The following is a 19216-nucleotide window of genomic DNA, read 5'->3' on the forward strand; positions in this document are numbered from 1 at the left end:
ACGCTTTAAAATTATTTAATTTGTAGATTTAGTAAAGAGCCAAAGTTAATTTTACTAAAAATGAACTAAAGGTACTACTGTACCTCTTCATCGGGTAATACCTGCACAATCATTAAAAAAATCAAAATAAGCCGCAGAGCACATTTTCTTAATTTTAGTGTAGAATATTCAAAGGAAAAAAAAAATCTTACCAAAAAAAAATAAATTTAAAAGCAATCATGACCGTGATCTTTAATGTGTTTAAGGAATTGTTCTTAGTCAGACATCAAGTAGCACTGAAAGGCATAAGTATATAAAAACCACAAAGCGTCTGTATGTCGGGGACTTGGTTCGTGTATATGATTTCCCATTTACAATTAGCCCTTTAATTCCATCCCTTGCATGTGTTGTTGACAGCTTTTAGTATTCCAAATGTTACACCTTTAACAGGTGCTCATCAACAGGTGCTCGTTTTTCCAGTTACATTTTTTTTGTAATTTTTTTTCTGGCAATCATAAAACAAATGTTCAATTCATTCTATTATCCATTAATTATAATTCTCAATTACAAAGAAATTTATTTTGTAAGCGGTGTTTTGTACATTTCCGTACTTTGTTTTACTTTATTCATTAGATTTCATGTTTAATGTCACTGATTACACTTGTTTATTGAAGATCAAAGCTTTTTGCTACTTTAATTTTTAATGTCAGCTACATTTTTATTACAAAAATCATGCAATATTTCAATGTTTAAAATGTGATTAATGTATCTTACAAAATAGAATGATCATTTTAAAATGAAATTTATGTTTTAAAAGAATATTATGGAGTACATTTATAAGTTTTACTGAGGTTTACTGAAACTTATACAGTATTTCTTATTTATTTTATGATAGATTAATATTTAAATTGTATATATTGTTTTACAAATTAAAAAGTAAACAAATCAATGATATATGATTCATTTCCTTTCGTTGTATAGCCTTCAGCCAGCTTCCAATTACTGGTAGGTATTTTAATATCATAAATGTTGATGTATTTTGTTCAATTTTCGTTTTGCTTGTTTATTATCAGTAAATTCTTCATAGATTTTGTTGTTTCTTTTTTTTTTTAAATAGCATTTACCTAATTGTTGTGGTATGTTAACGATTTGCAGTGGTTTTGTTTCTGTAATGTTATCCCATAAATATTTTATATAATGAATAATCCTTTGTATATGTTTCAGCTTGAATTTTAAAACATTGCATTTGATTTGCGAATTTCATTCATTCAATATACAGTAAATCATTTTCACATACAGCTTCCATTTATAATGCTTTAAAGTGTATATACAGAACAATAAACAAATTTAATACATTTTTTAAAGTAAATATTTATTTGATGTGCTAATATTATACAGTACTGTATACGGTAGTGTAATTTGTTTATTATTTCATCTTGTATACGTGGTTATGAGATTTGTTATGTATAATGATTAACATCAATTACTAATCCAATAGTTAACTAGTATAATTCTTTGTGGTGCCATGGATGTGTGGGGACAGGGTGTTTGGATATTCAATCTTAGAGTACAGTGCATGTACAGACGAAGTCACGTTATTAAAGTAACATAAATATTTTGTTTTCCTTTGTTTGCACATGTTACTGTCAGGAGAACCTTGGTGTCTCTGCGAAAAGAATTGTATTTTATTTTAATTCTGGACTCGGCCAAACTTATTTACTATTAACTACTTCGTACTGTATTCTTTCACTTGAAGAGAATTTTAAAATCATTAGCAATTATAATAATTTGTTACCTATACATTGTATGAATGCAATGCATAAGGAAAGATTTTAGTTTGCTTTAATTTTAATAATGTAAAAAATTTTCACAATTCTGTAAATATGATTTTAATAAATACCATTTATGAAATGAATTAAAATAATATTTTGTAAAAATGTTAATTTTCTATGCAAATGAAATTAAGAATTTTGCCAAAACTAAATTTGTTTAAAATATTTTATATGCTTATGACAAATATTTATCGTTTGGAGTTTACAATGCTGACCAACCGCGTAGACCAAGTGTCTACGGTTGTTTTCGTTAATTGTGATTGTACAAGTATTGTAGAAAGCCAAGTCAGATCAAGGCTATAGACGCAAGGACTCCCAGTAATACAGAGATTTTCAAAATTAATAAGAACCTACCTATTACAACGTATTAAGATTGATTGTACCTCCTAAAATGAAACGACCTATACAGATATCCATCAAAGAAAACTAAACTGTATTAATCTGTAGTAGAACTTCATAGAACTCATTAAGCCTCAATGCGCATTTAAACTATTAGCTAGAATTCGGTGTACAGTTTTTATGTTCACATTAAACAACCACTCCGTCACGACGAGTTTAATATTCTGATGTTGCACCATACTGTGTTGAATAATTTCTATTTTTTTTTGTTCATTTACAAACAACATTAATGGTTGCAGCATCTGTGCTAAAGTTCATTTTTTTCGTCGCTTGTTTACCGTCGCATAATTTGTAATGGAAATTGGTATGGACGTTTAATGACTACGCTGAAACGGTGGCATGTCTATACTGCATGTGTTTCTATTCGACCAGCACTATGCGATTAATGTGTTGAGGAGAGTGATGTTACCTAATCTATAATGCACTTAAAGTGTCTGATAGCCATTCAAATCATGGACTGTACAGAATATGTATGGACAGCTTACTTATGATAGTAAAGGTTATTCTGCAAGCTGTTGGTAGGCTAATGTAATGCTGAATCTCTCAGCTGTTTGTAGTATCGGTTCTATTTTCATTAGAACCAATGATTACCATCAGATACCAGCAAGAGTTTTCTTCCCTTGTTAGTAATTTAGGACTCTATGGATAATTCGCCATATTCATCTTCAGATTTACTACTAGAAATTTGGGTAAGTATTGTTAATTTAAAATGTATTTCAAAAGTAATTCAGTACTACTATCTCATCTGTGCTTCTCATTCGTTTTTTTGCTGAAGTACGGTACGAAAAAGTGAATAATTAATTTTGCATATATTTCCATTGTATTTGAGAACGCTGATGTGTCTCAGGTTTTTTTAAATTAAATGATAAAATATCTATAAAATTGTTGAATTCTCAATATGTCTTTTTAGTTAGAATTACCTTATTTTATTTTTAATTATTCAGTTGATCTTATGATATAAAAAATATTAGCGTCGTACCTAAACATGGGAAAAAATATGGTAGATTCTTCTATATTATGATAAAATTATTTGGAAAGCTCTAGTATTAGTAATGATGGAATTCAGTTATGTTTGGCTTTCATTTGAGTGATATACAAAATTATTGAAATACTGTAATTTTGAATAAACACTTTAAATTTAAATTTTGTTTTTATCTCTGTCACTTTGAATATTTCATTTGACATTGAAACAATTTTGAATATAGACATTATGGTGGCAAGTATATTAGTGATTGCCCATTTTTATTGGTCAATTAAATTATATCCGATGGCCTATATCATCAAAGACAATCTTCTGTCCACTGTCTCGACTGGTCATTTTATTTCTGTGTACCATGGACTTGTATAATAATTCTCATAGTTTCATTTTTTTAGAAGTAGTATTTTAGTAATTAATATTTTTTAATAAATTATCAATTGTGAATCAATTGTTTAGAAATTCTTTTTATGAAGGCTATAATCGTTTTCGAATCCTGCATAATTTATTTGGTTCTAATGACCTCAGATTTGTTTTCAATTATTACTTTTGATATTATTATATCCAGAACTAAGAAGAGATAGCCTATATTGATCTATTTTATATCATATAGTAACATAGTTTATAAGCCTTCATTGAAAAACCTGAATTTTATTTTGTAGAAAATCAAATTCTGAATTGCAATCACTATATAAAGTGTACATTTTTCAACAACAACATAATTTTCTCATTTTCATGACTTTCTAAATTAAACATACAGTATACATTTATAATCATTTCCAAAACCATTAAGTCCATTTGTAACAACTTAATTGCATTTGGCCAAAAATCCAATTTTAATTTACTCTACATCCTTGAGATGTTAAGTACACATGTTTATGTAAAATAATTGTTTTATAGAAAATATGTACAACCTTGGATTTATATTAGTAGTATTCCTCACGCTATTGAGACATTGAAAATATTGTTGTATTGTATGATTATCAAAGTTAAAGATATATTGTCCCCCTAAAAAAATATTTTTTTCAATTTTTTTGTTGAATATGTTATTTTAATGTCACATAATAGTTATTCACTCTCACAAAAAAATTGGGTCTGAAAAAAATTTATTTACCTGAGAAAAATGTAATTTAAAGCAAAAAATGGTCAAATTGTCTGGAAGACAATGAGTTTTTAGGTAATTTAACTGTTTATTTTGTCTTTTTATAGGTGAAATAATTTTTTTTTCCCATTTTTTTTCTTATGGAAGTGAACAACTTCATTAAAACTGCAAAATGGCCTATTCAAAGTCCGATTTTAAAAATCTTTATTTTTCATGATTTTGGGGGACAATACATCTTTAAAGCGATAGTATTGTAAAAGTCCATTAAGTTCAACAAATTAGAATCTTGATTGTATAATGGGGTATAAAATAAAAGAATTTATGTCCAATTTGTTGGTTTTTATGATTAATGTTAATAACTTTTTATTCCATTATTATGGGAAATTTCATCGTATTTCATTACAAATGGCCGAGCCGTTAAGGTATGGGGCGCCGTTTACCGTACCTAAAGAGCCAATAATATCGGCATGGGTTAGGGACCGACTGCTGTAGCCCCTTAGTTCTGGTAGTCTTCTGAACTAATGACTATAAACCATCCAGTGATTCTTAATGTTTATAAATATAATGTTGACATTTTTTTTTTACACATTTTAAACTACATTTTTTTTTCATGTGGTACAGTGGATACAGTAATTTATGTTGCATTATTTTTTGTTGCGTTTGTATTATTTTTTTTCCATTGTGTATTTGTATCTTGTAAAATGCATCTTTGTATATAAATTACCTTTCTGTGCAGCAGTTTTCTATTTCTAATGGAGACATATTGGATTGGACATACGAGAAGTTCATAAGATGCATTTACGGTCAAATTTCCAATGTACATTAAAATCGTGTATCTGATCCAAACGGATACTTGCAAAGTGTTACCATAATGATAGTACATTATGCCTTAAAAGCAATGATAATTTAAAATTATGGTTTTGTCTACTTATTGTGTGATTAGTGTCTGTCATAATCGCCAGCTAATTATCACAGTTGGTAATAATAGCGCTTGATCATATTCTCAATAAAAGTATAATATAAATGTACAGAAGAAATTTATATATTCTAGGTAAACATTATAGACATTCTATCTTAAACCGCCCAGTGATATACTGAATATGTTAAACGATAAAGAGAAAGTCTGTGAGACAAATCTCCTTGACCAAGATTCGAACCATCTGATTGATATGTAAATGTCCCAAACCATTAGACCACTAGGGCTTTCATGGTATTGTTCCAATTTGATTGGCTAGCGACTCTTAAACATCCTTGTTGTAATACGGCAGAACAGCATTAGTTCTCAATTGTACTAATGTGCAACAGAGATCAATTGCCCTATTCTATGTATTAAATATAGTATTTAATATTTTTGTTGATTTTGATTTTTTATTTTAATACATATGTAGTATAATATACCATTAACTTTGTACTTTATGACATTCTAACTTTAAGTGTTTTGCACTTTACTATAACATGAATTAAATATGAAAATGTGTCTCAAGAGAAACAAAATGGCCATCCAAGTTGCTACAGAATGATGTTCACATCCTAGTAGTAATTATAATATGCTTTTTAAATAAGTCAAGGAGAAATAATGCTTTGCCTTGTATACAAATATAATATATAAATATATAAATATTTTGGTATATCTTTATTCAAAAAAAGTCAATGACACAAACAGCCGATGGCTGAAACCGTAGTCGTACAAAAAGTTATTACAGATATATATATATATATATATTATTAAATTGCTATTCCACACATTATAGTGGTAACTATGCATAATGCTACTATATAATAATAATAATATCAATACATACATGCTAAATTTTTTAAACTATATTAAAAACACACCTTGGGGTTGGTATCTGCCAATATGCTTATACAGTATATAGTTAACTTTCCCAATACCAAATACTCTTGCTCAAAATATGAAATTGTCCACTGTATTCTGGTCTTACTATAATCTTTCTGCCCTAAATACTCTTTCTTAATATTACAATTTACAGAGGATGTTATGAACAGACACGCTTTTTACCAACACATTAATTATATTTCCTTTAATTATTGTAAGTAATAATATGCAGTGGTTAACTTCAAATACTTAATTATTGAGTACATCTATCACGAACACATACTTGATTGAATTTGTTCTTTGATTTTTCAGAAAGAATTTGGTGTGACACGTAGAGGAAGGTGAGTGTGACACTATATGAAAGTTAACCAAGTTCATTTTGGGTGTGGTTAACTTTAAACCATCTGTTTATCTGTTTAGAATAACGTCTTAATCAGCGTTCACTAATTTACTTCAGAAGCCAATGTTTCTGTGATTAATTTGTTTTAATTTTTGTCATTAAAATAGTTGCGTTCTGGGCATTTATTATTGATATTGATACATGAATATAGAAACTTTAATCTTTTTATGATGATTTTTTTTAATTTTTTCAAATGTCACCAGTCATATCATCATTGTAAAATAATCCATTATATTCAATATTATTGCTTATAAGATCAATTTTATTTTCTAATCTCAACATTAAATGTTGATAGACTATCTATCAATAGATATCATTGTGATCATTTTTATTTCTGATCTACACAAATAATATTTTATTTATTTCATAAGCATCCAACAGTGAACATCCAACTTGCCAATAATACAGGATGAATAACTATATTTCGGTATAAGTTATCATATAGTATTATAAACTGATTGTCATTTGAAGCTTAGAGAGTGAAGTTGAAAGAGTTAAAAAACTGGCACTAGGTCAGGATTGAACCGTGGACCTTGGGATTGGAAGGCAAACATGTTAACCACCAAGCTACAGTTCCACTTCATTATTTTCAGCATCATCATTATTATTGACATTTTATCATTAAATGTTGATATCTATAGAGTAGATACATCCAGCTTTTTATAAACATCTGTCTAATCCACTGTGATCTGCCATTTATAATACATTAATAAGAACATGAAGCGACGGCATAGAAATTTGATTTGTTGCTACTTGTTCGCATTCCATTAACGGCACGTGAGAGCAATCATCCGATAAACATGCTTCAAATTCTGTTATGCAATTCCAATTTAAAAATTGGGTCGTTGGTGAACTTCTTTATACAAATGAGTCATCCTCGTTTAGCATTTACGATGTTCATTACGTCTGAATACAATTATTTGAAAAGAAATTTGAATTTCATTAATTTTGCATTTTATAATTGTTTTAATTAATTTCAACAAATTTGTCTATAATTTTGATTAAATTGCTGGTAAATACTAGTGATTGATGTTGCCTTGAATCCCATAACCTTAATAAAGACTTCAATCATAATGTTAAGATGGCTGTTATCATAGTTGAAGGTGAAAAGATACAGTAAAACCAGCGAAAAAAAGAACCCTCAAACTGCTTTTTTTTTCAATCCCTAAAGTGAAAGATAACTAGTAACTCATAACGAAAAGCAGAACTTATGTCCAAATGTAATACTCATGGGGAATTAAATTGGGCAATTAGCCCTACATTTGAAATCCCATAGGATTATACATCACTTGTGCTCAACAGCTAACCCTAAAACATGTTATTTTGGGCCACACTGGCCTATATTCATTGCCCATGAGATTGCACCAGAGCAAGTGATCATCTCATCAAGGAGTTTAGTATGCACACATGTACACTATACCGCAACATGTTGAACAGTCATGTCTTTTATTTGCTAATATTACAATTTAAAAATAATTTTATATTATAATCATTATTATCATTATTTTAGTTTATAATAACCCAAATGATCATCATAATAATATAATTGACAAAAGCAAATATGGAAAGATAAAAAGGGTTAAATAAAACATTCCATGTTAATGTTTTAAAATATCAACTTAATTTTATATTAACTTCAAATTTAGTTTTCAAGAAAAAAAAAACAAACTTTCATATCATGAAATAATTGTACACGACTGGGGTCTGAGCAGGAATAAAGTAAAATAAAAAATACTTAAAAATAAATTAGTATTGTTGTTGTGGCGAAAAATGTAAAGATTATTTCACAATCCAATATAACAAATCTCTCGAGATGATGTTACTAGAATGCTATTGAATTAGCGATAGAATGAAATGTAGATATTAAATTTTATACTGCATTATATGACTCTGGGAGGATTTCATAAGAGGAATATTTGAACGCAATATTATTATAATATGAGATATTTTTAGATAATGAAGAAATGAAATAAGATCAATTTGTAAGATTTATGACATTTATGTTTTAAAGCCTTTTTGCGTTTTGATTTATTCTTACATGATTACATTTAGAAATGTTTTCATGTATACCAGAATTTGTCTACAAATACTTGATTTTTAGTGAACTGCTATAAAACAAGGCCATATACATAAATAATAATAACTGGTACTTGATATAGCACATTATGCTGAAAGCCTCAATGGCTGCAGTTTTGATTTATTGAGCTATAGAGTCGCGTTTGCACAAAAATATCAAAACAATTGTATTCGATGAGACATTTGTTTTTAACAAGCAATATACCCCTATTTGTTTGTTTAGTGAAAATGTATGCAGAGATTATTGAAGATTATTTAAAATGTTTATTTGGCATCTATGTCAAGCTTCTTAAATTTATTATAGCACATTACTTTGTCATCTTTTCCATATTAATGTAAACATCTGACAGATCTGTTGACCTTTTAACGATATTTTCTGTTTAAGCATTCATTATTACAAATATGATATGAAATTCTCAGCTGTTTATATCTATCTTGTTATTTCAGTAAGCATGGAAGGAAGGTGGCATCACCAGTTCTTCCTAGGGCACACTCACCTGTTTCCCATGGTAAGAACATAATTATGTAATTGTTTAATGATCAAAAAATTTTATCTCAAGTCTTTACAGCAGAGTAGTGTCAGGCACATTCCCACCCTAGAATCTTAAACAAAAAACCTCAAAGTGGAAGCACATCGTTACTCATCCCTACCCAGGATTTTGAAGACAAAAAGAGAGCAAAAAGGAAAAGACTAGTATTCCTTACCTCGGAAATGGTCTGAATAAGGAGCTTACTGTATCATCATGGAGGTATAAATACCTCCATGATCTATTTAGAGAAATGAATAATCTAGGAAATATTAAAATAGTTCCGTAAAATAGATCTATAAACTTGCCTGACTTTTTATTTCTAACAAAAAGGAGAAACAATCTCTGTTTTTACAAACATCAGTGCAAACAGGCTCTTGTAACAATATTGCATATATACTTCAGCAACGAATCTATCAACAAAAACGTCACCAATCCATATTATAATGTATTTTCTTTGTTGTTCCTTTTTTCACTGTAATTAATCTACTGATTATTCTTTATCCAACAATTGTGTGAACAGCGACTGTATGTTTTGTACATACAGCTAAACTAAGAAAGACATAATAATATTTTTAAAAGAACTTCTAATTTTCATTTATCGATTTAATCTCCCAAAATGTTAACATTTGATTGAGTTAATAAGCAGCATGACATTGGCCTTTTGATGATTCATTGCTTTTATGATACCAGCAACAAAGCTTAATATAAAATATTGTCATTTCAAACTACCATCACTGTCAACACCATTTATTTTATTATTTGTAATATCTATTTTACATATTGCTTTACGTTTTTACAGGGTGTTCTTTTTTTTCGTAAAAAGTGACACTTGTAAATGTAAGCAATTGGAGATAAGATTTAGGCTTGGCCTACAGTACTACAGTAGTATAAGATGAATCAGATTTGCTGAGTTAGGCCTATTTACTAGCACTTTCATGTTATTAGCTTGTAAAGGGCACTTTATGAAAAGGAGGGGGGCGGAGGTTCTTTAGAACCCACGAACCATCAGGTTAAGGGCTTGAGGAGAACAAAAAAACAATTAACAATCATTACAGTACATATGATTAGGTTTATGTACCATATAATTTGAAGAACATAAACATTGAACAATATAACATAGAACGGGAAACAAATATATTAGATTCATTGACAGGAGAAGCTATTGCTTAATACAGTATCATCATTATTGCCTCGAAAACGTGTGTGTTAAAAGTTGCTAGGTCAAGGCTGGCGTGATTTGAACAACCATGTGGGACACTGTTTTGATCTCCATCAAATCGTAGGCTTTGGCGTGCTGTCAACAAAACGTAGGCCTGAATGATCCAGCATGATGGAAAAAGTTAGATTATTGTTAGCACTGTTTTTTAATGTTATACTTTAGGGATATGCAACTTGAAAGAAATAAGGAAGACTTTATCAAACCCATAGTCTGGTTTTTACAGAGGGTTTGTTTTATCATAAAATGGAGAAAATAGTCACAAGCTAGACTCGTTTGGCATATTTACATTAGTTCAACTTATGATTTCTAGGTTGAAAACTTCAAACTCTCCTGGCTATGAGCTTGAGTATAGCTGCCATGGTGGATCAAGTTGAGATAGTTAGAGTACTTAGGCCTACTGTGTTTAGAATGTTCATTTGAGGAGGAAAAGAATAAATGACTGTATACCAGTAATTCTTTAGATGTTGCATGGATATTGGTTTGAGAATGGAATATGGTTTTATGGAGAGCATCATGTTGTCAGTTCTGTATAGGATCCATTATGGATGAGAGAGAAGGATGGCGTTTATCAGATTTTGGATGTTGCATATTGTGTAATAGTAAAGAGTAATGACATATAATGGTTTTATGGAGAGAATCAGTTCTGTATAGGATCCATTATGGATCATATGAGAGAGAAGGATGGCGTTGATCAGATTTTGGATGTTGCATATTGTGTATTATTAAAGAGTAATGACATATGGTTTTATGGAGAGCATCATGTTGTCAGTTCTGTATAGGATCCATTATGGGTGGAGAGTAGGATGACGTTGATCAGGTTTGGATGTTGCATATTGTGTATTATTAAAGAGTAATGACATATGGTTTTATGGAGAGCATCATGTTGTCAGTTCTGTATAGGATCCATTATGGATGAGAGAGAAGGATGGCGTTGATCAGGTTTTAGTTCAGGATATTGATGACAGGTGTTACAAAGATATAGTCAGTGATGTTTTTTAAATTGTTCAATAAAAATGACAACATCCTGTCATATGTAATTTTTTAGAAACCATCCATGTCGGTAATCTAATCATTTTTTGCCTATTTTATTTTCAAAATCAGTTCATTTTAGTATCATTCTTTTTCCTGACTATTTGGAGCTAAGCCAAGTAGTTAAGTTTATCATATGTTATTATACTAATACAATAAAAGCAGTTCTTGCATTCTTTGGGGAATTGCTTGGAAATGTTTTGATGCTTAACCTTGTGGTCAGAAGTTCAAATCTTCCATGCTGACAGTGACTATTTTCTGCTCTTGGCCTGTTGCAACCCTAAATTAAATGTTGACTTTGTGTTTGATGTGTTCAGTAACCGTAGCTGAGCAGGTATAGCAGGGAAAAATTTCATTTGAAAATTTTGTTTAGCAAAATTGCTATCAAACTGATTTTTTAATCAAGAAACATAGTTTTGTATTGTATTTTTTGCTACACAATTGTAGAAATGTGTAGCAAAAAGGTTGTTTTGTATAGCTTTTTGCTATGCTACACCAGGGGAAAATTTCATTTTTAAATTTTGTTTAGCAATATTGCTAATCAAACTGATTTTTTAGTCGAGAAACATAGTTTTGTATTGTATTTTTTGCTACAAAAATTTAAAAATCTGTTGCAAAATGGTTGTTTTGTATAGCTTTTTGCTATGCTACACTGGCGAAATTATTCCCTGTACACTGGCGAAATTATTCCCTGTATAGTATAGGAGTATCAGCAATGGTGTATTACGCTTATGAGCACTAACTGGCTAAACATAATAATGTGACCTTATCATAGGCCATGCCTGGCCTAACCGTAACATAAAGTAATGCGCCACGATACAAATGTGATACTGTATTTCAGAATTTGCTTATGATGATACTGGACAAAATACCAAATGTGGAGATACAATAAAAAGAATCTGATTCTTCTAGATACTTTTTCAACACTGTGTGTAACCACCAATAGGACAAGCAATCAAGTGTTTTCAAGATATTTAAAATTCTTTTTAATGACAACTGCTCCAACTTTAACACATTATAGGCCACTTTCTATTATTTGGAGAAAGGCTACAGCAATACAGTAGTAATGTTACTCTATAATATAGCAAGTAAAGAATGAAACTATATAAACAGAAAGTTTTGAAAAGTTCTTGTCTAATACACAACTTAATTCAATACAATTGCTATAGAAACTCAGGTTAATTTTCGTTTATTCCTTCGGGCCTTCAAAGGGATGTTAAAAAAAATGATAGAATGAGTCACAAGCCAATAAAGGTAAATGGTGAAATTATGAATTTTAATATACTGAGCGGAAAACAGTAAAGTATTGTGAAAAACAAGTTGGCGTTTTATATAGTACTGTACTTGCACTCGAGGTAGTCTAGACAGGTATAGAACCAACAGTTTTAATTTCAATCAATCAATATTTGATAAACTTACTGTATATAGGCCAACACACAGATATTCGGAAGCTTTTTGGTTACAGTATAGATAGTATGTTAGTTTAAATAATAAAATTGTCACTCTCCAAATTGGCATCTTCCTTTTCAAATATGATCTATGGCTATATAACAAACAGGAAAGGGAAAGTACTGTACGTTTTGGTAGCAAAGTTTACATGTCAGTAATAATTTCACAATTTGCTGAAATGCCTTTCAGGTGTGGAAAGGTCCAAGCCAGTGAATGCATTCTGTAATCCATGACTCAAACCATTGAATTTAAGGAGAGATTGGTACAATTTGAACATATGACACTAGCATTGGAATATAAAAATGACCTGGAGATAATCTGCTTTTACAAATCAGAATTATCATTATAAGGCCATTCTGGCAAAGTGTGTTTTTATGCATTGAACTTCTGATCGATGGATCAGGAGATTCAGACCAGGGATGTATAACAATTATTATTTTTATACCTCTCTGTTCAGACCAACAACTAAATGTATATTTCCATTATAATATATAATTTATTATAATCCGACATTATACTCTACTAAAGTAAAATTTATTTGAAATTAACACATTTTACAATCGAGTATCTTAAACTTGACTGTGTCTTCAAATAATCTTCTTAATATTTGATTGGTAGATTCAGTTTTAACTGGAACTCTACAATATTTCTATCATTACCAGACCTCTAAGTGTAAAAACCCTACTCAGATAACACACATTTAAGGAAATAGGCTGTTCCTATATATACTTAATAGTGGTTATAATATTCCACTTTTTTCTACTGGGAATTTCCAGTAATCTCCAGGAATAGTCTAGGAAATAAACTATTAATTCTATTTGAATATCAATTATTTTCAAATTGCTAAAAAAAAACCCCAAAACAATACAAATGGGAAATAATTTTATTAATCAGTGCACAGTGGTTTTGAAGTTAATTCCATGTCTGGGGAGACAGATAACTTTGATATATTGTGCCATATACATTGTGTACAACCTTTACCCTATGACTGTATTATATGATTGATTTTGTTTGTGTATTCTTATATACTAGTCGCTACTGATTTGAATAGCTATTACAAATACACCAAACTTTACAATGATGAAATAGAAATAGTCACGCACGTGCATGAGTTTGTGCCACAATCAGTGACAAAACAACATTTTTTTATTTAGTTTTGACTGAACAATTTATTTTTCCAATTGTTTCTGAATTTTTCTAAATCCATTTACTCTATAATTCTTTTGTTGTTCAGTCACCCGATAGTTTGGTTATCCGGTGGTATCATTTATCGTACAAGCCTGAATTTGTTGCAAATAATGGTGTAAATTACTTGCACTAATGTACGTTCGATCCAAGTGCAAGTTTCTTTTAAAATCTACCCATTATACCTAATCCTGAATAATCTATTTTCTAGACTCAAATTACCTTCCTTGAAAGTAATCTTTCTGAATAGGTTGTGGTACATTTGATAGGTCCAATTATCAGCAATATAGATAAATTTGTAATTACTGCTTGTTCAACTGTGAATTCTAAATAGTAGACTTGACAAAATTACCTTCCACAGATAATTTTAATTTGGAACATCGCATTGCATTGTTCTTAATGAATAATTTACAGGAATGATAACTCGCTGAATTAATATACATGTTACATATAAAGTCTTATTTTGCTTTTTTTTTTCTGCATTTAAGTCCATCTATAATTCTCCCTAATCAAGTGATATTAAATATCCTTTATAATATGATATGTCATCCCATCTTTACAACAGGAAGCATGTTTTTATAATCACTTCATTTCCGTATTTTAATCCAATGATATTTTCAAAACAATACTAATGATTTCCTGTTGACACTTTTGTTGTTGTTTTATTATATTTTTGTTGCTTTTTTTACAATATTATTTGAAGGCTTCCGTACTATTGACTAATTAGATATTTAAAACCTTGTCCTATTGAAGCCTCCATTTACCCTTCAATTATTTGAAGAAGCCTGTTAAAATGTCAAGATTCTTTTAAGCTATTTTCTTCAAGGGGCGTGCTATCTTTTGCCTAAAATCCTGACATAGCAAAATAGCAATTTTGTTCAGACCATTTGAGCAGCCTCTTCTTAGTACAGTATAACCAATGGTTTGCTGAATTTTATTCAGTGCTATTGTAGTGTATCTCTCCTATTTTACATCTTAGTTGATTACTATCTGAAGATGCACAGTGTGATATTGCAAAAGGGCTCATCAAACTCCTGAGAAAAACAATTAGCTTTCATATTAACAGACTTATGTAAAACTAATTACCGTTTATAATACATTCAGTCTCAAAGATAATATTGATTTGCGACTACTCATTTGGGATCTGTCTTGTGCATTTTCCGTTCTGACAGGGCTTCAATTAAAAACTAATCCCAGATAGAGAATAGGTACTAATATACTATTTATTAAACAATGGAAATAACACAAAGTCTTTTTGTAAGCGATGAGTACCGACAAGTTATGATAATTGTAGAGGACAGTTATTGATCTACCTTTCTCAAGATATAGGCCCTGTTCAGACCCATGGCGTTAGACCGTTTTAGCGTACAACGTTACTATCAAGGTCACGTTACAAACCGCAGAGAAAAAAACGAGGTGTTCAGACCCATAGCGTACGATTATCGTTACAACGGAAGTACGTCATCCAGGTTGTTTCTAGTTGCATATTCATGTGCTCTTACCCACGTGTTTTCATCATTATTTCCACTGTATATAGGCCTAGATCTCAGCCCTACAATTATGACAAAATTTGCCGTAAATAAAACATACCTCAGCATTTATTTAAGAAAAATATAGTAAAGCCAAATTTCTGTTTCTATTGTTTTTATTTTGTAGTAAAAAACATTTTCCCCAGGCTCTTGTGTTACGAAAATAAAGCAGGCCTCGTAATGATGAAGAAAAAAATGATTGTGATTAGTCTATCCAGTCCAGTCAAAGATATATATTCTTTGGTCCAGTCGGTTGAAAATAACCATTAACTTGCTAATAAAAGGGACACAGCTCCCCTTGTTTGTTTACTGATTTTTTTAGGAGTTAGGGGGTTTTCAGCATTAAACTTGTCCAGTCTAGTCTGCCTTGTATGAATGAGTGACTTGATGTCCCACGCTAGTTTTTAGCTTGAATGAAATGCGTGAATGACTCTAGGCCTAGCTAGGCCTAAAAGCGGACGGGATCGTAGTCCCTATGTTTAAATACAAGGTGCATGTATTTATGTCATTTGTTAGAAAATATAATGGTAATCAGTTGATAATAGTTTGTAGCCTTTGTAACAGTTGTATTTGTAGTGTAGTTAGGCCTTATTTATTCTGGCCTTTTTGTTATTGAAATCCATCTCACACATTGACGATACAAGATGTCAGCCTAGGTCAAACCTTGTTTCGCGTCATAACAGGAAACGTTCTGATTGGATACAACGTTGACTTACAGTAGCGTCGTACCCTAAAACGGTACTATCAACCGTTTTCCACTACAACGCTACAACCGTTGTACGACGCGTTGTACGCTAATCCCCAACTGTTCAGACACACATTCTTTTAGCGTCGTACGCTAAAACGGTCTAACGCCATGGGTCTGAACAGGGCCTAATAATTGCTTTAAGACTGAGTTTGCCGCAATGTTTTGTTTATTTTGATTTATTTAATTTGCCAATGGCTATATGAAATATGTGCATAATTTATTATCAGGGAATAGATATTTGTTAAAACTAAGACAGTTGAGAAAAATTATTCAACTATGCCAAATGACCAATTAAAACTCAATTATATAGCTTGTAATATAATCTTATATGATATAATCTTATATAATATAATCTTATATCTTAAGTAATATTATAAAAGTATGCTGAAAAAAGAAATGTTCATTCTTCCCTAGTCTATGTTTTCCTTCATGCAAGCAATATCTAAAATTTGGTTGGAGCAATTTTAGGAATATTCATCATGATTTTACGTATTATTCTATTAGAACTGCCTGTTCAGATTTATAAGAATTACATTTGTTCTCTGATATCCCTTTCCTCTCATAATCCCCTCAGGTAATCTGTTTAAGTAACTACAAATCACTCTAATTTACAAAACCAATTATTTCTACATCCTCATAACTATGGACTGTAGCATAACACATTTTTCAAATTTAATTTATTAGGAAAGGATTGTTTTTATTAACCATAAATGTGGTGTTTTAACAAGTGTTAATATCAAAATTAAACAGATTTATTAACAATGACACATAAATAGAATTGTAGAGGTTGCTTTCGACACAGAACTGAATTCAACTCAACTATGTCGATATAAACCTTTGAGAATATGACTTCAACTGATAAAAACTCAAAATAATACAAAATATGTTGACATTTAGTTAAGCGCAGTTAAGTTGTATTCAGTTGAAACAGTAGCGACCAGTTAGAATTAGATGTTGAAAAATTAGCACCCATCCACACTAGTTCCAAATCAACTATACGAATTGTGTTATGCGTGCAGTATGGTATTCACAATCGGTTCCATGTCAACATAAGTGCTTAAATACTTAGTTTTAGTTCTGTTTAAAATTCGATTCTTAAAGTAGTTCTTTCAGTTTAGTTGAGTTGTTTGCAGTTCCAGGTTGACATAAAATCAAAAGAATGAACAAGCACAGTACAAGTAGGTACAACAAGCACAGTATATCTATCTATCTTCAACTCTTTTTATTCTCATTGCTTCAATAGCTTAATTTCTCCATTTCCCCCACCATTTTTCTTGTTATTCTGGTTATCATCTTGTTGTACAAAGGTTGTTCAGCATTTAAGAGGATTGACAAAAAAACAAGACCATATTTAGTATGAATGTTGGTTATTATTAGATTAAAAGTCATCTGGCACAGAATTATCGCAAGAAACCCCATAGCTTTATTCTTTGCCAACATTAAAAAACGTTTCATAATAAGTCTTTAAAATGAGGAAAAAAATGAATTATGTATATTCTTCTAGTTTTCTTATCATAATTGGACAATGTCAGATTTATGCACTTGTGATTTTGTATCAGAACAGAATTTTTTTTCAAAACTGCAGTTAGCAGTATAGTGCCCAAGTGGTTAAGACTGTAATAACTTGCCATATTAACATTGGCAAGGGTTCGAGCCTCACTCACTCTATGGTTCTGGTGGTAGAACGAGTCTTCTCAGATAAGGACTATAAACCGTAGGTCCAGTTTACACATCTAGCTCATGTGAACCTAGTACATCTTTCGAGACAAGTAGGGGATTAACTCGGTGTACTAGTATATACGCAGCCACTGTCACTTATTAAGGGCCCCTTGATTGTCGACATACGCTCCCTACCCTTTATAAATAAGTTGAAATATAATAAATTAATAGGTATGGCATAGGAGGAGGTATATGGCACATAAATGTAATTGATTTATTGGTTTTTCTGACTGAATGATTTTTCTTACTGTATTGATTTTTATTGATTTTGCTTTACTTACTGTTTTATGTTATTGATAAAAACTGTTTGACATTTTTTTTGCAGAAAATTATGTAAAAATAAGATTTCTAGAATAGTTCGAAATTTTCAGTAAACTGTAAAATCTTTTGACAACTGGCTTAAAAAAATTATGAACTCCACAGGGGTTGATGTCCGCAATTAATTATTTAAACTTGTAATGTATCGTAAATGTTTTTTCAGAGCTTCAATAGAACATCAAAAACAGGATGAAATCATAATCCTATTAACAATTATCAATAGATCACCAACAAAAACAAAAGATGAACGTTTTGATAAACATTAATTGTAGCCGCAAGAACTGGTAATCAACAAGCAAGCCATTTCTCGTGGGTCATTGTTTAATCCTTTCCTTTCCATTCGCTGTTTGATATCATTTGTACCAACATTCTCAACGGCTTTGCCAGACACGTACAAAATTCTCTAATATATTTCCTCAATATATTTTTAAATGCAGTCACATAAAATTATGTTTTAACAAATGGTGAAAAATAAGAACAAAACTAAAAACAGTTAGACGTTAAAACCAATTCAACATATCTTTTGCTGGTTATAATACCTCCAATTCAAACATTCACTTGTAATGTAAGCTTCGCTCCCACGTGGATCACAAGGCTACAAGTAATTTGGCCAATCACCACAAGATGGATCATTCAAACAGTATTTTGTGATTGGTCAACTTACTTGTGTTGCATTTACACCCTTGCAAATGTGAACCAAGCTAACATTTAAGATGTTTTGTTGTCTTTGTTGGAAATTCCAAAAAACTGAAAACTAATCACAAATATATGCATATGCATTTTAGTGCAACAGTTTTTAGTTTATCATTTTGTTAACCAAAACTATATAGACCAATGTGTGTAATGATATAAAGTTGCATTGTATATACAGTTGTATGACTAATGGTCT

At 30.4% G+C, this 19216-nt stretch overlaps 1 protein-coding gene across 9 annotated transcripts in view; it reads left to right on the forward strand.

Annotated features, from left to right (window-relative positions):
• Positions 1–19216, forward strand: part of LOC140051066 (microtubule-associated serine/threonine-protein kinase 2-like) — a 75397-nt gene that overhangs the window by 33255 nt on the left and 22926 nt on the right. For 7 of the 9 annotated variants that reach the window (XM_072096146.1, XM_072096150.1, XM_072096151.1 and 4 more), the window contains 3 exons: positions 961–984; positions 6438–6466; positions 9049–9110. In XM_072096146.1, coding sequence (XP_071952247.1) covers positions 961–984; positions 6438–6466; positions 9049–9110 — 115 coding nt within the window. Of the gene's footprint in view, positions 1–960; positions 985–2260; positions 2900–6437; positions 6467–9048; positions 9111–19216 lie in introns of those variants that run through there. The other 2 variants (XM_072096156.1, XM_072096149.1) reach the window with 2 other exon arrangements.

The sequence above is a fragment of the Antedon mediterranea genome, chromosome 6, assembly GCF_964355755.1.
Source record: "Antedon mediterranea chromosome 6, ecAntMedi1.1, whole genome shotgun sequence".
Lineage (NCBI taxonomy): Eukaryota > Metazoa > Echinodermata > Crinoidea > Comatulida > Antedonidae > Antedon > Antedon mediterranea.